This window comes from Pocillopora damicornis, chromosome 11 (assembly GCF_964200805.1).
Source record: "Pocillopora damicornis chromosome 11, jaPocDami1.2, whole genome shotgun sequence".
Classification (NCBI taxonomy): Eukaryota; Metazoa; Cnidaria; class Anthozoa; order Scleractinia; family Pocilloporidae; genus Pocillopora; species Pocillopora damicornis.
This window is the reverse complement of record NC_142680.1, coordinates 5,916,152-5,936,470: the sequence shown is the minus strand read 5'-3', so window position 1 is coordinate 5,936,470 and position 20,319 is coordinate 5,916,152. Positions and strand designations below refer to the sequence as shown.

Genomic DNA, 20,319 nt, shown 5'->3' with positions numbered 1-20,319 from the left:
TGTAATCCTTGGCAATCAACGCCCTCTCTAGACATTCTTGTTCTTATTTTTGCTCTCTCATAGCTTTTTTTTCTTTCCAGGAAAACTGTTTTTTACAATTTATTTTTATATATGCCATAGAGTATGCTAAGTCGCTTAAATGATATTCCATGCTGCGCGTACCCTAAACAATAGTGGAACACCCAAGTTAAATAAAGACATCTATATTGAACAAAAAAAGGTAGAGGAGAGTGAATGGGTTTCAGGCTTAAAAAGATATTGTAATCCTCGCTTTGTTTCTTATACAAAAACTGCAAATCAAGTCACATTTTCCTTTGAGAAAATCAGGCCTTTTCCTGAGGAACGCTTTACAACCATTGAAAATCCATGCATGGAACAACTCACACAAAAATATTGTCGAATATGGGTTTTATTATCAAGACTTTACCTTGATTACATTCAAGATGTAACCAGTAATAGTAAAGATATAACCCCAAAAATGTTTAAAGCTTTTGCACTACAGCCTTAGCTACTGAAGCAAAGCAGATTACATCATAATTAAAAATAGTCATGAATACAAGATACAACAATAAATTCTAACATATTATTGGGTAAATAAGACTGAGGCTTGTTCTAAAACATCAGTTCAATTAGCTTCTAAAAATTTCCAACGAGATGAGTTACAACGTTGATGCTCATCGGTTATTGTGACGGCGGAGCAGTAATTTTTACTTCTAAGCGAAGAACATTTGCCGGTCTTCTTTGTGGTTTTTTTCCTCTTGTTTTTCGCCTTTTTCGTCGTCTTCCTTTTCTTCTTCTTTTTCATTGTCTTCCTCGTTCATATCGTCTTCCTCATCTTCAAATTCTCCTCCTCCTGAGTGTTCGTTTCTCGCTTCACCTGTTTACAAGGGAGAAAACAGTATCACATATACCTTTTCACTTCCAAGATTTCATTTGTAGTTCTTTTTACTGTCCGCCATACTATTCTAGTGATGTTAGTTTGATGTTAGTGAGCCTCATCAAGTCATAGTTGTTGTGATATCTATCATATCACAATAAAAAATAAACAGCAATCAAACATTATCAAGATTGTTAAACTTTTGTTTACTCAATTTTAAACGTTTCATAGATTAGTTATAAATACCTTGACAAAGGTTGCAACTCTTACGGCAGTTCTTAGACATGTAGTAAGCAGACTTTTTGCAATGACCATGCGATGCCCAATACTTGCAATTCTTGTTGCCATCCTGACAATCTTAAGGCAAAAGGAAAAAAACATTGTAAACACAGGTTGTTTATAGCTCCATTAATTGGATGTTGGTAGATAATCCATTGATGAATGGAGAAAATATTTTTAATTTAAAAAAATACCTATTTTCCCTTCTTCCTCACCTCCTTCTGTGTCCTCTCCGTCTGTTTCAAATTGGAGAAAGGAAAAATGAAATTAGAAATGTTAGCGATAACTCACTTTAAGTATTGGTTTTGCCTTCCGCGTATTCGACTCGAAGGCAAAATGCAGAAAACTGTAAAGAATATATGAATATTTATTCTTTTTGTGCAATGCCTGAATTGAAAATTATTTTATTTAAATTTTTGACATTCTTAACGGTCTAGGTCCTCTCTAAATAATAAGGAAAAAGCTGGATTGTTATTGGATTTTAGATAATATTAACGAGGTATACCAAGACAGTGGTCAACGAAAGACTGCGGATTTATGAATTTCATAGATGAACTTAGGATTAATAAATAAAGTTACGAGCGATATTCGCGTCTTCCATCTTTGTGTGATTTCACTAAATTAGATATTTAAAACTAGGAGCTTGTTAAGTGATGGACTCGTCAAAATATAGTTGTTGTACCATATATCACATCACAATCAAACATTATCAAAATTTTTAAACTTTTGTTACTCGTCATTGATTAGTTATATATACCTTGACAAAGGTTGCAACTCTTTCGGCAGTTCTTAGACATGTAGTTAGCAGACTTTTTGCAATGACCATTCGATGCCCAATACTTGCAATGCTTGTTGCCATCCTGACATTCTAAAGGCAAAAAAAAACATCTCAAACACAAGCTGTTTGTAGCTCAATTTATTAAATGTTGGTAGATAATCCAGCAATAAATGGGGAAATGTTTTAAATTAAAAAAAGGCACTTTTTACCTTCTTCCTCCGCTCCTCCGCCTTTATCCTCTCCGTCTATTTTAAATAGGCGAAAGAAATTACGAAATTAGAATTCTTTAGCGGTAACAAACTTTAAGTATTGATTTTGCCTTTCATGTGTTCGACCAAGAGACGGTATACAGCGAACTTTAAAGGAACATGGAGTGGCGTAAGGAAATTTCACTCAGATGTTGTCCTTTTCCGCCTTCAGTCGGCACCACACCCTTAACGAGACGAAGCCTGTTTTTACTGTTTATAATGTATGCTGCACTCCCACACAAAATTAATAAAGAAAGTTCTCCAGATCGACGCATATGATGTTCTTCCATGTCATCTTGCAAAAAAAAAACATTGAGACCCAAGTAAGGGAGGCAGTATATGCGTCCTAACAAATGTGTCTGGGAATGTGGGTCCCCGTGTGATTATACTAACTAAGATATTTGCAACTAAGAGCTTGTTAAGTGATGAGCTCGTCAGGTCATAGTTATTGTACCATTTATCGTATCAAAATCAAATATTACATTGATCAAACATTATCAAAATTTTTAAACTTTTGTTTACTCTATTTCAAAGTTTTAATTGAGTGGTTATAATACCTTGACAAAGGTTGCAACTCTTTCGGCAGTTCTTAGACATGTAGTTAGCAGACTTTTTGCAATGACCATGCGATGCCCAATACTTGCAATTCTTGTTACCATCCTGACATTCTGAAGGCAAAAAAAAACATTTCAAACACAAGCTGTTTGTAGCTCAATCTACTAAGTGTTGTTAGATAATCCAGTGATGAATGGGGAGAATATGTTATTCGCACATGGACAGTCAACCAAATTTTAGTGGCCGCACGCAAATGATTACAAATTGAATTCCCTATATTTAAGAGTCACGTCTGTATAACAGGCCAGAAACTGGCTCCTTATTAGAGACAGCAATTCGCTAGATCGGATTTTGGGAATGGCGATGCTTGATGACAATCAAGTTTGGAAGCGTCACGTTTTTCTCTGCAGTTATGCCCGCTCATTTGTATGTCGATATCATTACAATGACAAATGTTTTTCTTTCATCTGCTTTACATCCTATCTGAGATCTAGATCACATAACTGGCTTAAACCAGGAGCGATTTTGTGACCGACAGAGGAATGAATTCACAAGAGGTCATCCGTGAAGCTTCGTATTTCTTCCGCTCAGAAATGGATAAGACTTTTGAGTTCATGTAAATTTTTGAAAAAAAAAGGTATTTTGTAGCATACATTAAAGTTCAAAATTTAACCATAAAAAAAATTAATCAAAAGACACTCATCATGATTGAGAAGAAAAAATGCAAACCAAATCTGACATACCTTCTTCTTCGCCTCCCTCTTCTTTTTCTCCTTCCTCTGTTTTAACAAGAGGAAAGACGTTTTAAAATTTAAAAAGTATAATGGCGAATAAATCAGATTTTAGATTTTTTTTCTGTTATTCTAGGCATCATGTCTTACCAGTGTGTAAGAATTCGAGCTTGAGCCTGGCCTGGTCACATCCTTTCCAATACACTAATGCTCCTCCTTCACGAGGCCATCCGCCATTCGGATGAACACAGAAATTGTTCTTTAAGTTCTTCAGGTTGTGATATTTCTGCAACCTAAAATAGCTTACTTTTCAGTGGTTATGATATAGGGATGGTCATAGAATCTAATGTTAAAAATTTTTTACTTTTGTAGCTTTACTATATACCTTGAATTAACGTTAGTTGTAACTAAAATGAAAGACAGCCGACTGGCGTATTTACGGACCTTACGTGCTTAGAAATTCCACGGTCACATTTGTCCTTCAGCATCAGCTTTTTACCATTGGTAGGGTTATTGTCTACAAAATAAAATTACAAAGAAAACATGGATCAAACAGGATATTGGTAACTCTAGGTTCTTCAAATACTTAATTCCTCTTGATGCAAAGAAAATCAGTCTCCATCGAGCTCACCATGGATGTCTTAATCGAGCCAACGATTTGGTTTAGCGCGTAAAACGAGACAGAAAATGCCCTTGCTCGATTGCTGTTAAGTAGTTGCCTAAAATAGAGATTTCTTTGCTTGGCGTCGGTTTGCCTTAATGATTCGATTTAGTGCCCTTCGATCCAATAATTGCCCCCCCCCCCCCCCATTTGATGTTTGTTAATAAGCGCCCCTATTCTGATAAGCGCCCCCATTAAGTAAGTACCTCCATTAAAATGAGCCCCGCTATTCCCATGCGATAAATGCCGCTCTTATGGTGGAGCACATGGTCATTGAGATTAATCGGGGTTTTTTTTCCTTTGATTTCTCACTTAAAACCTCTTAAAGGTCTTTGTCTCAGTCTCTCAAACATCATTTCCATGTGAGTGCATACACGGTTCATTTCAACGGATGCCGCGTCTTAAAATTTTGTGACGATTGCTTGGCTGGGTTGTTCTAGCCAGGAATTATCCAAGTCCGTTTGCCGGTCTTCTTGAATCTTTTCAGATGAAAGTCACAGATTTTTTTCCGTCCATTCTGCTGTTTCTCAAAAAACAAATAAGCGCCCTCTTCCATGTAAGCGCCCTTTCTCTATTAAGTGCCTCCCTTGAGGTACACCAAAAGTAAACAAGCGCCTCACACTCTGAATCGATTCATTACGGTATTATTTTGATAACGTGAAACAAAAACAACAAGATGCAAACAAACGAAATCCGGGGATATTAACCTAGCGAGCATTAATTTACCTTGTGGACAAACCACCTTTCCGCTGCACTTGTGATGAATAACGCCATTCTGGTCAAGACGAAAGATCTGATCCCTTGCATTACAAGCCGTGCCTTGCTTTTTAGTGAATATGAGATAACTGCCGCCAGGAGGGGAACAACCTCCTCTGTTTGGGGCCACACAGTAGTCACCGTAGCTTCGTATTCCTCCCGCTAATAATCGACATAGACGTTTAAATACAAAGTTTATTTTTGGACAAAAATGGCTTTTTGCAAGGCATACGATAAAAATCAAAATGTAATAATAAAAAAGAAATTGTAAATAAAACCAAACCTGATTTTCCTTCTCCTTCGCTTCCCTGTCCTTTTCCTCCTTCCTCTGTTTTAACAAGAAGAAAGACAAATTAACAATAAAAGAATTAAAAAAAACTAATCAAGTTATTTATTTCGCCTTTTTGTATTTTTCGAACACGAGGCAGCCTGTAGAGATACTCTCTAGAAAACAACGTGAACTTCCTTCTCACTTTTTCACTGGCCAAATGAAAACAACTCTGCTTCATGAATTGTAAGTAATTTAGTGTTAACAACTGGGTTGAAAACGTAAATTAGCCACCGTAAAGGGTAAAAAAGCTGACGTTTCGAGCGTTAGCCCTTCGTCCATCGCTCTGACGAAGGGCTAACGCTCGCAACGTCAGCTTTTTTACCCTTTACGGTGGCTAATTTACGTTTTCAACCCAGTTGTTAACACTAAATTACCTGCTATACTCTCCCACCGACGCAGCACCACAGTTTCTTTAGAAACTTACCCCTTTATTCATGAATTGTAACACTTTCAGAGTTTTGTGTTGTTATCGAGGGACAGGTTTGACGGACCGAGTGTTTTTGGAGGTAACCGACTCGAAGTTTGGGTTGAGCCTATAAAGTTTTAACTATATCGTACCATATATCATATCACAATCAAATATTACCGCAATCAAATATTATGAGAATGTTTAAACTTTCGTTTACTCTATTTTAAAGTTTTCACTGAGTGGTTATATATACCTTGACAAAGGTTGCAACTCTTACGGCAGTTCTTAGACATGTAATTAGCAGACTTTTTGCAATGACCATGCGATGCCCAATACTTGCAATTCTTGTTGCCATCCTGACAATCTAAAGGCGAAAAAAGACATTGCAAACACAGGCTTTTTAGAGCTCACTCTATTGATTGTTTGTAAATATTCTTGTATGGGAATATATATATATTTTTAAAGTTAGATTACCTTTAAGCCTTAATTTTATAAGGAATTCAGTTTAAGGGTAGTCTTCTTCTCAGACCGGCTGGGTTTGTCTATTTTGCCAAACACAACAAATCGTACCTTTTTTCTAGGAAAATGTTAGCTTAATCGCTTTGATGTACAGTTTCTGGAGAGGTGGCCTCTATCACTGTGTTTTTTGCACGTGGACACTCTACCAAATTTTAGTGGCTGCACGCAAATGATAACAAATTGAATTCAAACACTCCTATAAATAAGGGTCACGACTCTCTAATAGGTCAGAAACTGACCTCTCAGAGATAGCAATTCGCTCAGTCGAATTTTGGGCATGGCGAAGCTTGATGACAATTATATTTATACAATGACAAATTGTTTTTCTTCCATCTGCTTTACACCCTGTCTAAGATCTGGGTCCCATAAATGAAACCAGGAGCTATTTGTGACCGCCAGGGGAATGGATTCGCAAAGAAGTCACCGAAGCTTCGTATTTCTCTCGCTAACAAATGAAGAAGACTTTTGAGTTGAAGTTAATTTTTGAAAAATAAAAGTTCCTTTGCAGCATACAGTAAAATTCAAAATTTAACCCTAAAAGAGAAATTATTAGTAGACGCTGAGTGAGAAGAAAAATTTTAAACAAACCAAACCTGACTTACTTCCTTCTCCTTCGCCTCCCTGTCCTTTTCCTCCTTCCTCTGTTTTAACAAGAAAAAAGACAAATTAACAGTAGAAAAAAAATTAATCAAGTTATTTATCAAGCCTTTTTCTTATTTTTCGAACAAGAGACAGCCTGTAGAGATACTTCTTAGAAAATAACGTGAACTTCCTTCTCGCTTTTCACTGGCCAAATAAAAAAAAAACTCTGCTTCATGAATTGTAACACTTTCAAAGTTTTGTCTTATTATTGAGAGACAGGTTTGATAGACTTAGTGTTTTGGGAGTAACCAACTCGGGGTTTGGGTTGAGCCCATAAAGTTATAACTATACTATACCATATATCATATCACAATCAAATATTACCGCAATCAAACATAATGAGAATGTTTAAACTTTTGTTTACTCTATTTTAAAGTTTTCACTGAGTGGTTATATATACCTTGACAAAGGTTGCAACTCTTACGGCAGTTCTTAGACATGTAATTAGCAGACTTTTTGCAATGACCATTCGATGCCCAATACTTGCAATTCTTGTTGCCATCCTGACAATCTAAAGGCAAAAAAAAACAATGAAAACACAGGCTTTTTAGAGCTTACTATATTGATTGTTTGTCTCCGGTATGCGAAAAATAAATATATTTTTAGGTTAAGTTTCCTTAAAGCTTTAATTTTTATAAGGAATTCAGTTTCAGGGTAGTCTTCTGGATAATTAGATGGTGTTTGTTTATTTTGCCAAATACAGCAAATAATAACTTTTTTCTAGGAAAATGTTGGCTTCATCGCTTTGATATACAGTTTCTGGACAAGTGGCCTCTATTACTGTGTTTTTCGCAGGTGGACAGTCTACCAAATTTTAGTGTCCGCACGCAAATGATAACAAATTGAATTCAAACACTTATATATGAGTCACGACTCTCGTATAGGTCAGAAACTGGCCTCTTAGAGATAGCAATTCGCTCGGTGGGATTTTGGAAATGGCGATACTTGATGACAGTTGTGTTTAGAAGCGTCACGTTTTTTTCTGCAGTTATGCCCGCTCATTTGTATGTCGATATGATTACAATGATAAATTGTTTTTCTTCCATCTGCTTTACACCCTGTCTAAGATGTGGGTCACATAAATAAAACCAGGAGCTATTTGTGACCGCCAGGGGAATGGATTCACAAAGAAGTCACCGAAGCTTCGTATTTCTCTCGCTAACAAATGAAATAGACTTTTGAGTTGAAGCTAATTTTTAAAAAATAAGAGTTTTTTGAAGCACACAATAAAATTCGAAATTTAATCATAAAAGGAAAATTATTAATGGACACTGATTGAGAAGAAAAATTTTAAACAAAACCAAACCTGACTTACTTCCTTCTTCGCTTCCCTGTCCTTTTCCTCCTTCTTCTGTTTTAACAAGAAGAAAGACAAATTAACAATAAAAAAGGATAAAATAATCAAGCTGTTTACTTAGCCTTTTCATATTTTTCGAACAAGAGGGAACCTGTAGAGATGCTCTTTAGAAAATAACGTGAATTTCCTATCGCTTTTCATTGGCCAAATGAAAACAACTCTGCTTAATTAATTGTAACACTTTCAAAGTTTTGTCTTACTAATAAGAGACAGGTTTGACAGACTGAGAGTCTTTGGAGGTTATCAACTCGGTGTTTGAGTTGGGTCCATAAAGTTATAACTATATCATATCACAATCAAATATTACCGCAATCAAATATTATCAGAATAATTAAACTTTTGCTTACTCTATTTTAAAGTTTTCATTGAGTAGTTACACATACCTTGACAAAGGTTGCAACTCTTACGGCAGTTCTTAGACATGTAATTAGCAGACTTTTTGCAATGACCATGCGATGCCCAATACTTGCAATTCTTGTTGCCATCCTGACAATCTAAAGGCAAAAAAAAAACATTGCAAACATAGGCTTTTTAGAGCTCACTCTATTGATTGTAGATTTTCCTGTATGTGAAAAATATATAGATATTTTTAAAGTTAGATTACCTTAAAGCCTTTATTTTATAAGTAATTTAGTTTATGGGTAGTCTTCTTCTCAGACTTGGTTGGTTTGTTTTGCCAAATGCAACAAAACCATAACTTTTTTCTAGAAAAATCTTAGCTTCATCGCTTTGATATACAGCTACTGGACAAGTGGCCTCTATCACTATGTTTTTCGCACATGGACCGTCTACCAAATTTTAGTAGTCGCACGCAAATGATAACAAATTAAATTCAAACACTCATATATATAAGAATCACGACTCTCTGATAGGTCAGAAACTGGCTTCTTATAGGTAGCATTTCGCTCGATCGAATGTTGGGAATGGCGATGCTTGATAAAAATCATGTTTAGAAGCGTCAGGTTTTTCTCTTTAGATATGCCCGCTCATTTGTATGTTGATATGATTACAATGATAAATTGTTTTTCTTCCATCTGCTTTACACCCTGTCTAATATCTGGGTCCCATAGATGAAACCAGGAGCTATTTGTGACCGCCAGGGGAATGGATTCACAAAGAAGTCACCGAAGCTTCGTATTTCTCTCGCTAAAAAATGAAGTAGACTTTTGAGTTGAAGTTAATTTTTGGTAAAAATGAAAATTTTTTTGTAGCATAAAATAAAATTCAAACTTTAACCCTACAAAAGAAATTATTAATAGACGCTGATTGAGAAGAAAAATTTTAAATAAAACCAAACCTGACTTACTTCCTTCTTCGCCTCCCTGTCCTTTTCCTCCTTCCTCTGTTTTAACAAGAAGACAAATTAATAATTGAAAAAAAACTAATCAAGTTGTTTATTTAGCCTTTTTCATATTTTTCGAACACGAGGGAGCCTGTAGAGATACTCCTTAGAAAATAACGTTTCCTAACGCTTTTCATTGGCCAAATGAAAACTCTGCTTTATTAATTGTAACACTTTCAAAGTTTTGTGTTATTAATGAGAGACAGGTTTGATAGACTGAGTGTTTTGAAGGTAATCATCCAACTCGGGGTTTGGGTTGGGCCCATAACGTTATGACTATACTGTACCATATATCATATTACAATTAAATATTACCGCAATCAAATATTATGAGAATGTTTAAACTTTTGTTTACTCTATTTTAAAGTTTTCATTGAGTAGTTACACATACCTTGACAAAGGTTGCAACTCTTACGGCAGTTCTTAGACATGTAATTAGCAGACTTTTTGCAATGACCATGCGATGCCCAATACTTGCAATTCTTGTTGCCATCCTGACAATCTAAAGGCGAAAAAAAAAACATTGCAAACACAGGCTTTTTAGAGCGCAGTCTATAGGTTGTTTGTTTTTTTTCTCCAGTCCTTTATGGGAAATATATTTTTTAGTTAGAATGCCTTAAAAATTTTGTTTTGTAAGGAATACAGTTTAAGTGTAGTCTTGTGAATAATCAGACTGGGTTTGTTAGTTTTACAAAATAAAGCAAATCATATCTGTTTTTTAGGGAAATCTTGGCTTTATCGCTTTGATTAACAGTTCCTGGACCTAGTGGCCTCTATCACTGTGTTTTTCGCACTAGGACAGTCAACCAAATTTTAGTGGCCAAACGCAACTGATAAAAAATTTAATTCATATTCGCCTATATACAATATAAGAGTCACAACTGTATAAGAGGTCAGAAACTTGCCTCTTAGAGATAGCAATTCGCTCGGTTGAATTTTGGGGACAGCCACACGTGATGAAAATCATGTTTAGAAGCGTTATGTTTTTCTCTTTAGTTATGCCCGTTCATTTGTATGTTGATAGGATGAACAATGACAAATTGCTTTTCTTTCACCTACTTTACACCCTATATTAGATCTGGGTCACATGAATCAAACCACGAGCGAGTTTGTGACCGTCAGAGGAATGGATTCACAAAGAAGTCACTGAAGCTTTTTATTTCTCCCGCTAATAAATGAAGTAGACTTTTGAGTTGAAGTTAATTTTTGAAAAAAGAGCGCTTTTGTAGCATACAAGAAAATTCAAAATTTCATCATAAAAAAAAATTAATAGACTCTCATTGGGAAGAAAAATTTTAATCAAAACCAAACCTGATTTACCTTCTCCTTCGCCTCCCTCTTCTTTTTCTCCTTCCTCTGTTTTAACAAGAGGAAAGACATTTTAACGGTCAAAAAGTATAATGGCGAAAAAATCAGATTTTAGATGTTTTTTTTTTATTGTTATTTTTGACATCATGTCTTACCAGTATGTAAGAATTCGAGCTTGAGCCTGGCCTGGTCACACCCTTTCCAATAAACCAATGCTCCTCCTTCACGAGGCCGTCCGCCGTTCGGATGAACACAGAAGTTGTTCTTTAGGTTCTTCAGGTTGTGATATTTCTGCAATCTGAAATAACTTACTTTTCAGTGGATGTGACAGTGGAATGGCCAAAGAATCCAATGTTGAAAATTTGTTACTTTTGTAGCTTTATTTTAAATGTAACCAGATTAACAATAGTTGTAACTAAAATCAAAGACAGCCGACTGGCGTATTTACTCACCTTACGTGCCTAGAAATTCCCCGGTCGCATTTGTCCTTCAGCATCAGCTTTTTACCATAGGAAGGGTTATTGTCTAAAAAACAAAATTACACAGAAAACGTCGATGAGCAGGATACTCTACTGATAAAAATAAGTTATTTAACTACTTCATTCCCTTGATGCTCAGGAAATCAATTTCCATCGTGCTCATCATGCTTGTCTTAATCGAGCCAACGACTTGGTTTAGCGAGTAAAACGAGGCAAAAATGCTCTTACTCGATTGTCGTTCGGTAGTTACCTACAATAGAGATTTCTTTGTTTTGCGTCGTGTTACCTCAATGATTTGTTTTAGCGCCCTTCGTCCCAATAAGTGCATTGTCTTTAATATGCGCCCTTCCATCTGGTTTTTGTCAATAAGCTCCCTTATTCTGAGAAGGGCCCCCATACGGTAAGTGCCCCTATTCCAATGGGCGCCGCTATTCTAATAAGCGCCCCTATTCTGGTGGATTACATGGACATTGAGATCAACCGTGGTTCATTTTCCTTTAATTTCTCACTTAAAGCCTCTTAAAGGTCTCTGTCTCAGTCTCTCAACCATTATGTCCATGTGAGTGTATACACAGTTCATTTAAACGAAAGTCGCGTCTTAAAATTTTGTGATGATTTCTTGGCTGGGTTGTTCTAGCCAGGAATTATCCAAGTCCGTTTGCCGGTCTTCTTGATTCTTTTCAGATAGAAGTAACTGCTTTTTTCCGCGCTTTATTCCGCGCCCTCTTCCTTATAAGGGTCCTGTCTCTAATAAGTGCCATCCCTCGAGGTATACCAAAACAAAATAAGCGCCTAATACGCTAAATCGAGTCATTACGGTATTTGATACCGTGAGACAAAAACAGCAAGATGAAAACAAACGGAAGCCTGGGATATTAACCTAGCGAGCATTAATTTACCTTGTGGACAAACCACCTTCCCGCTGCACTTGTGATGAATAACGCCATTCTGATCAAGACGAAAGATCTGTTCCCTTGCATTACAAGCCGTGCCTTTCTTTTTAGTGAAGATGAGATAACTGCCGCCTGGAGGGGAACAACCTCCTCTGTTTGGGGCCACACAGTAGTCACCGTAGCTTCGTATTCCTCCCGCTAATAATCATAATAGACGTTTGAATACAAAGTTTATTTTTAGATAAAAATGGCTTTTTGTAAGGCATACGATAAAAGTCAAAACTTAATCATATAAAAGAAATTGTGAATGAAACCAAACCTGATTTTCCTTCTCCTTCGCCTCCCTGTCCTTTTCCTCCTTCCTCTGTTTTAACAAGAAGAAAGACAATTTAGATAATTTAGTAGTCGAAAAAAGAGGCTGCCTGTAGAAATACTCTTTAGATAAAAACGAGAATTTCCTTCTCGCTTTTTATTGGCTAAATTAAAAAACTCTGCTTCAGTAACACTTTCAAAGTTTTGTGTTATTTATGAGAGACAGGTTTGACAAACTGAGAGTTTTTTGAGGTTATCAACTCGGGGTTTGGGTTGAGCCCATAAAGTTATCGCTACCATATATCATATTACAATCAAATAATACCACAATCAAACATTTCGAGAATGTTTAAACTTTTGTTTACTCTATTTTAAAGTTTTCACTGATTAGTTATACATACCTTGACAAAGGTTGCAACTCTTACGGCAGTTCTTAGACATGTAATTAGCAGACTTTTTGCAATGACCATGCGATGCCCAATACTTGCAATTCCTGTTGCCATCCTGACAATCTATAAGCAGAAAAAAGACATTGAGTTAGATTACTTTAAAGCTTTAATTTTGTAAGGAATTCAGTTTAAGGGTAGTCTTCTGAATAATCAGACTGGGTTTTTTTTGCCAAATACAGCAAAACATTTTAGGAAAATCCTATTTTTTTTAGGAAAATCTTGGCTTTATCGGTTTTACGTACAGTTTCTGGACTTAGTAGCCTCTATCACTGTGTTTTTCGCATTAGGACAGTCTACCAAATTTTAGTGGCCACACGCAAATGATAACAAATTGAATTCAAACACTCCTATAAATATATATATGAATCACGACTGTATAACAGGTCAGAAACTGGCCTTTTATAAATAGCAATTCGTTCGGTCTGATTTTTTAGGGATGGTAGCGTTTTTACACCCATCTGAGATCTGGCTCACATAAAATGAAACCAGACGCGATTTTGTGACATGCGGGAGAATGCATTCCGATTTAACACGCCAGAAAATCACACAAGAGTAATGCACGATATGGTGGTAGACGGAATATGCACGGGAGTGAAAAACAGACATAGCAATTTTCTATGTTGCTCAGTATGACACAAAATGATATGACGTAGCTTCTTTTACTGGATTTCGATCAACTCATCCTGGGTAAACAACACCCAGACATACCTGAGACAGAAATGGAACCTTTGAATGGTCCCTCTCTCATCCAGTACCAGATGTAGGATGGCTGACTCTCCATACGGTCTCCACTAATCCAAGGTGCGGGATGGTAACTCTTATCGTCACCTAAAAAGATAAATAATTTTGAGATAATTATTATAATGGAAAAAATAAACATAATGACCCCATTTTTTCGACCTTGAATAGACAATTTTTTTTAGAAAATTAATGCCACTGATTGTTTGAACCGTGGTTCAGTCTGCTCTGGTATAATACTTTTAACGGCTAGAAAATTATATTGTTATTTATGACAACAAAGTTCAAATCGTTTGCTACAAGATTACTGCAATTGGAATTCTAGCGAGGCATTAGATAACGATATTCTGAGGGAAAGATTCAGGGAGAAATCCTGGAATGGAAGAGATTTTTATACTTACGGATTTTTATAACCTATTAGCTTCTAATTTAGAAAATTATGACTAAATATTTCCCGTCTTTTTTAATACCAAAATCGTTTTTGCAAAATATGACATGCAAATTATAAAATTAAAAAAGTAAGTTGCGAAAACTTCGTTTTGAAATTTTTGTATTCGTTTAAGGTCAGCCATACACATTTTAATCCGTTTTATTTGTTTCCAAGCTTCTTTTCCCATGACTTCCGCGCCACGATATCTTGAAATTGGAATGCAGTTGAAATAAATTTTTCCAGAGGGCTTTTATATATATTTTATATAAACTGACTGCCGCATAACTATGAAAATAGGGGGTAAGTTTCTCAAGAAACTGTGGTGCTGCGTCGGTGGAGGAGTGTAACAGGGTAATCTATTATTATCAAATGAGTTGATAACGTAAATAGACCACCTTAAAGAGTTTAAAAGCTGACTTTTCGAGAACGTTAGCCCTTCGTTCACCTGTTGCCTCATAACTATAATGTTCACCTGTTATTGACCCCCACCAAGAGTGTTGAGCATGGCCGGAAGTGGTTAATCTGGCACCAGAAATCCATGGCATTCTTTGTTCAATGCCTCCGTTTGAATATTTCCAATTGTCAAACTTCTTGATCAGTTCAACTTTCGTTTGTTTGTTGTTGGTGGCTGTGAAGGTGTAATCCCTTGGAGCCCTCCAGATGCCTCCCCAACGACCTGAAAAAAGATCGCAGTATTTTAGTCTCAAGACCTAAAAACTAAGTTTCATTCTTGGAATTTCATGATGGTAAAACTTTTCCAGGGATGTTCATGTAGATAGAAGAACAAATTTAATAAAATATCCCCATAAGAGTTATTTGATTCAAAGATACAGAAGATAGTAAATGTAACGACAGACAGTTTGCCACTGCCTTACTGCAGTACGAGGTGAAGGTAAAGTTATTGGGAGTGGATTCCCCTCTTAGCAGAACTATTTACCCTTTGACTGAAAGCCTGTGATGAGCTCTGCATGATGAACTGATTCATCAAAGGTAATGAGAATACCAGAGAGGCATGATGGTAGCCAAGATGGCCGCTCCCACTATGTGGGCAAAAATAGCGTAGCAACAATTTCTTATGTAATTGCATTTGGTACTCGTGTGAACGTCCTTCTTTCAATTTCATATCCCAAAACGTCGTGTTGGGACGTGAGGGGGAAGATGGCTTGGGCAAACTTGCTAAGCGAAGGGAAACGGGAGTCTTGGATCACAAAAGCTTCTTCTTTCATGTACCACTGCCTTGCTGTCACAACTTCTATTAAGTCTTTTCAACCTCCTCTCCCCTTGCTGCGGAAACACTTTATTACCTCTGCTTTGAGCCTCTAGGCGATATTCAAACGTAGTTCCGGTCACTTCTTTGTTATTCTTAATGCTGTCCGCATATTGCAGAATGGAGAAGTCACCAGTCAACTTTGGGTAGTTTGCGTTTCGTAATTTCACATTCTGTGCCTTCCAGCTGTTTGTGTGGCTAGTAACCAGTAGCGTCCATCCTCCACCGTCACGTGTCATATCGCAGTAGGTCATAACAGGCCGGGAACCTGTGGGGTAGATCTTGTAGACTCCATCAGGGTAGAAATGGTTCTTTTCTCTGGCGATTCGTTGCAAGTGACGGCATGAAATCACCCCTGAAACACACATAGACAACCAAAGAACGAATTAACCCTTTATCTCCCATGATCTCATAAGTAATTCTCCTTACTGTCTGCCATACAGTTCCTGTGACATTTGTTTGGAGAATTTGGTATTGAATCAACTAACTGATATTTTTCTTTATTCTTATCAATTGTCTGCTTGATATTATACTGATAGTATAAGTTGTAAGGAGAAATTCTATCTTAGTCACCCATGGGTGTTAAAAGGTTAAGAGATTTGCCATCATTTATCGCCCGGGGGAGGGGAGGGGGGGTTGAGGATTTAGGGGGGGTTACATGGTTTCAAGGGATTAGGGAGGGATTAGTCACCGCCAACAGAGTATTAAGGGGGGAGGGGACTAAAGAAAATTGACCACTAATAGATTGCCGATGAGGGAGGAATCACCAATCGAATGAATCATGGACGGTGAGAAGAATAATTACTCATTTTCGAAGTTGTTTCTAAACTAAAAATTTGTAAATCGTCACTACTGGGATCATTTCATCTTTTCAAAGTTCAAGTTGTTTTTTTAGTTTGCAGCTTTCTTCACCACTTCTCATGCACCCTTCAAATTGCGTCCGAAGTTACAAAAAAAATATTTCAAGTGTACAGCATCCTTAGTCTTGTGAAGGTTTTATCAGTGAACACACTGATATAACTAACTACAAGAAAGTAAGTTAATCAATCGCACAAGAACTTTTTCTTGGTTCACATCTTTCGCTCACTTGGACATCTCTGTGTGTTACAATCCTTTGTCTGGAGCCGTTGTCCAGCGCAGTCAGCTCCACCATGCAGAGGTAAGGGGTTGTCACAGTACCGATGTCTTCTTCTCTTTCCGCCATCGCAGCCTTTATCACACTTTGTCCATGAGGACCACCTACCCCAGGCTCCGTTACGTGGAGACAGCTCTGCACAAGGAAGTTAAAAGTGCAAGGGATATTAGCAAATAGCTCTCACTGAGAAAATAACATTTGAATATCAAAGAAAAAACCTTCGGCTCTCACCTGACTTGCAACCGTCTTTGGGATCAAATCCTCCTTGGCAATGGCAAACCTTTTTATTGGTGCAGACCTAGAAACATTTTGTAATGATTAAAATTTAAGTGAGAAAATGCTAGTGACTTCAGTGAATTTTCGTGATTCAAGTCACGCCTTATATATTCGAATTCACATTGCGCTGCTTTCCATTCAGTCGCATTAGGCTTACCTCCTAAAGAGACATCTGAATATGTTATGTCAATAGCTTAACTAGGCAAGCTCTTATTAACAGAGTTTCCAAGTCAGACACAGAAAAAATTCTGCGAATAATACCCGGGTCAATAGCAAATATCAGTGCGTTGAGAATCCACGTGATTATTATTTTTTCTGACAGCTGTTCATTCCTTGCAAATTGCATACAGTTGACTGGGAAAAAGGGGATCTCGCTTGCATGATAGTGTAAAACTTAGACTGCGTAGAATGCTCCGGCAAAACCTGGAAATGTTAACTCCATTTTTATGCTTCTCACGAACTCAACATTAAGAATTACTTACCCCTCTTCCTGCACACTCTTTGTTGCCGACTACTGGACACTTGCCAACCACATTGAGATAACTGAGTGACTGGCACTTGTAATTCACACACATCTTAAACAGACATAAACAGGAGTAAACTTTCTGACTAAGGTAAACATTCACAGTGCATTTATATCGAAAGTGGGCATATTGTGGGGGGGGGGGGGGGTGAAATCGTGGGGAGGGTGGATGGACACGAGAGAACAGACTCACATTTTTTCTTAGAAGGTCACCGAAAGCACTCTTTACGAAGTATTAACCCAGAACTTATTTTTCTAAAATTGTTTTTTCCATATTCAAAGAAATTCTTTCAACATGGAACTCTTCTCACTAAAACTCTTGTAACCGAATGGTTGCTGTTCTTCTTTACTTTTCTTACGATAAATTGATTGTGGAGAAAAATGTTTTCTAATGTGCATAAAGCGGGAAAATCGCGGTATATGAAAGAGGTCGATTTTTTCCCCAAACGGCTTTATATTTATGAAACAGGAACGTTCTGAGTGTTTAAGATTATGTTTGGATATTAATTGATAGCCTGATAGTAAATTGATAGTAAAGGGTCTTAAAAGGAGGCTAATGGTATCGTACCTTATGAGGTCCACATTTTGTTCCATCTCTTACCATTCCCAGTCCAACGCTGTCACCACCCTTTAGTTCAACAGCACTGTGAGAAGTAAACCGTGTTTGACTACGTGTTTTTGCATTTCTTGAAAATATGACCCAAAAGTGATAAAACGGTTTTTTTTCAATTGTAAGTTTTAATGGTTTCGTTTCTAAAGATATGTAAAGGAATTGAACAGAAGGCATCTAAAAGTAAGTTTAAATATGGATTTACAAAAAAAAAGAGAAATTCCTCAAAGTCAAGTTGCAAAGGCAAAGTCAAACAACACGAGTATAACGTTTTGAAACTCGTCCGTATCATCTAGCTTACGAGAGGCTTTAAAAGTTGACCCCTTTTTTCTCAGAGGAACAAAAATAAAGTAATACTAACTTGCATTTTTTTCCGGAAGGCAAAATTATCTTTTTGTCTCTGGCCCGTCCATAGTCAACAACAGGTTTTTTTGTGCTATCGTCCGCTTCACATTGCAGCTGGCCGCATAAAACATCCCTTGGAGAAAATATCTTAATTAGTTGCCGCCAAGCTGATAACGTAACAAGCCTCCTTACACAGAACGTAAGAAACTAGATTTACTAGTTAAAAGGACTTTAAATGAAATCTTACGTAGGTTGACTTTGAAGACTCTTGCTAATGGTTAAATAACACATTTTTTTATCACTTAAATTGTTTTACTTTTTCACTAAGTGTACCATAAGAATTTTTTTGCTCATGAAACGAAATCGCTTCATTATTAAAACCTTAGGATGTTTCAGTATGTAAAACAAAGAGTTATGTCATCTTCTTTTGGCCGTTTATCGAGCGCTCTTTGTGTATTTTGTAAATTGCACTCAAGAAGTTCATAAATTTTCTTAGGAATAGTACTCCACTCACTAAAAAGAATGTCATGTACCTTGAAGCACAACGTCTCTTGGTTGTTGGATCACATGTACCATATCCTCTAGCCTCAGTGTTCAGTTTGTCATAGCATCCTTGGTCAGCGCTTGTGGCGGCTGTAATAGGTCAAGTTATTCTCAAATGAATAAAGGGGGTAAGTTTTTGAAGAAACTGTGGTGCTGCGTCTTTAATTAGGGGTAAAACACCACTCTCTGCCGAACTTGGTTTTATCAACTGATTTGATACTGTAAATGGGCCACCTGTATAGAGTTTGTAAAGCTGAAGATTTGAGCGTTAGCCCTTTGTCGGAGCGCAGGAAGACGTCAATTAACTATAATTGAACCGAGAGGCTTTTTGCATCCAAATTTCCTCATTTGAGGGGTTTCAGGTCTAAATCCTGTCTAGTGTACTGGTAATGTCGTCTATTTTAATATTTAACTAAAAAACTTAATGTTTGAAGCGAGACACCTTTATTTAGGAAAAAAACATTAAGCCGGCAGCTAAAAAAGATTGAATATGACATATAAATCCTATAAGAATATTTTATGAATTGAAGGCAAACAGTGTTTGTAACAAAACGTTAGATAACATTTACTTACTAGCTCCCCATAAGTCCTTGCACTGAGTGTTAGGAGTTTCGCTGCACTTTCCAAGGTAACAGAAGGACTGAAATGGGAAAGAAAACAAGAAAGGTTCTTAGAAGTAAACAGACAACTGACTTTGAGTGATTTCAATATCCTTTGCTTACATCGGATTGTTGATCGTCACCACTCTCTGCGTAAGTTTTCCACCGCTGACCATCGTAACTGTAGTGTAAGAAGAAGCCGGTCACCCAGTCGTACCAGTTTCCACGCCCTTGCATCAGGATTTTACTGACAGTTTTAACCTAGATTTGTAAAAGGACAATAAGACAATATATAAAATTCCATCTATAAAGGTAACAACCAAGTTGAAAATGCTTAATGATGATCAGTTACGTTTGAAGCAGCTCTGTTGGCGAGAGGTGGCTTTGTAGGATATAACTCTGAAATGATCCTGGGTCAAACATAATGACTTCATCCTATGATCCGTTACAACTGACAAAACACTACATCTTTTTTTTCGGATGATTAACTGGATAGAAGACAGGTAACACCATAAAGCCTTCACCTTTGAGTTTTGACAATCGATTCCACTTGGCTGCTTTTGAATAATGAATGACCTCTCGATAAAAATCGGAGATTAGGGATTCTTTAAGCTTTACTACACGTTCCAAATTAAATCACATTGCACCGGTCGATCCAATAAATTTTGAGGACAGAATACAAGATTCCTTGCCATAAGCCGCCTTATAGTATCAAAGATTCTAGTAGTTAATTCTTTACCTAATTAAAAAAAATCAGTATGAAAAACTAATTACAAAAAAATTTCTCTAAACTCATAGTAATAATAAGTGAACTGCGATAAAGAATTAGCGCTGAAATTTAACATTAAAATAATTAACCAGTTTCTGGCCAAAGACTGTAAAAGTATTAGGCTCTTTAATGCTAAGAGGTAGTTCATTCCTTGAGCG

General features: G+C 36.8%; 1 protein-coding gene across 1 annotated transcript in view; it reads right to left on the bottom strand.

Annotated features, from left to right (window-relative positions):
* Nucleotides 1-393: 393 nt before the first annotated feature.
* Nucleotides 394-20,319, bottom strand: part of LOC113684595 (uncharacterized) — a 31,356-nt gene continuing 11,430 nt past the window's right edge. The window contains exons 24-58 of the mRNA XM_089186992.1: nucleotides 19,516-19,653; nucleotides 19,367-19,433; nucleotides 18,784-18,883; nucleotides 18,267-18,383; nucleotides 17,864-17,939; nucleotides 17,255-17,347; nucleotides 16,728-16,794; nucleotides 16,449-16,631; nucleotides 15,399-15,716; nucleotides 14,567-14,770; nucleotides 13,635-13,754; nucleotides 12,879-12,989; nucleotides 12,485-12,529; nucleotides 12,172-12,363; nucleotides 11,246-11,318; nucleotides 10,949-11,091; nucleotides 10,806-10,841; nucleotides 9,877-9,987; nucleotides 9,450-9,485; nucleotides 8,527-8,637; nucleotides 8,102-8,137; nucleotides 7,187-7,297; nucleotides 6,747-6,785; nucleotides 5,879-5,989; nucleotides 5,169-5,213; nucleotides 4,856-5,047; nucleotides 3,913-3,985; nucleotides 3,619-3,761; nucleotides 3,481-3,516; nucleotides 2,740-2,850; nucleotides 2,144-2,179; nucleotides 1,914-2,024; nucleotides 1,351-1,392; nucleotides 1,124-1,234; nucleotides 394-877 (exon numbers count right to left, since the gene is read on the bottom strand). Of these exons, the coding sequence (XP_089043118.1) occupies nucleotides 714-877; nucleotides 1,124-1,234; nucleotides 1,351-1,392; nucleotides 1,914-2,024; nucleotides 2,144-2,179; nucleotides 2,740-2,850; nucleotides 3,481-3,516; nucleotides 3,619-3,761; nucleotides 3,913-3,985; nucleotides 4,856-5,047; nucleotides 5,169-5,213; nucleotides 5,879-5,989; nucleotides 6,747-6,785; nucleotides 7,187-7,297; nucleotides 8,102-8,137; nucleotides 8,527-8,637; nucleotides 9,450-9,485; nucleotides 9,877-9,987; nucleotides 10,806-10,841; nucleotides 10,949-11,091; nucleotides 11,246-11,318; nucleotides 12,172-12,363; nucleotides 12,485-12,529; nucleotides 12,879-12,989; nucleotides 13,635-13,754; nucleotides 14,567-14,770; nucleotides 15,399-15,716; nucleotides 16,449-16,631; nucleotides 16,728-16,794; nucleotides 17,255-17,347; nucleotides 17,864-17,939; nucleotides 18,267-18,383; nucleotides 18,784-18,883; nucleotides 19,367-19,433; nucleotides 19,516-19,653 (3,702 nt within the window). The 3' untranslated portion in view covers nucleotides 394-713. The remainder of the gene's footprint in view (nucleotides 878-1,123; nucleotides 1,235-1,350; nucleotides 1,393-1,913; nucleotides 2,025-2,143; nucleotides 2,180-2,739; nucleotides 2,851-3,480; nucleotides 3,517-3,618; nucleotides 3,762-3,912; nucleotides 3,986-4,855; nucleotides 5,048-5,168; nucleotides 5,214-5,878; nucleotides 5,990-6,746; nucleotides 6,786-7,186; nucleotides 7,298-8,101; nucleotides 8,138-8,526; nucleotides 8,638-9,449; nucleotides 9,486-9,876; nucleotides 9,988-10,805; nucleotides 10,842-10,948; nucleotides 11,092-11,245; nucleotides 11,319-12,171; nucleotides 12,364-12,484; nucleotides 12,530-12,878; nucleotides 12,990-13,634; nucleotides 13,755-14,566; nucleotides 14,771-15,398; nucleotides 15,717-16,448; nucleotides 16,632-16,727; nucleotides 16,795-17,254; nucleotides 17,348-17,863; nucleotides 17,940-18,266; nucleotides 18,384-18,783; nucleotides 18,884-19,366; nucleotides 19,434-19,515; nucleotides 19,654-20,319) is intronic.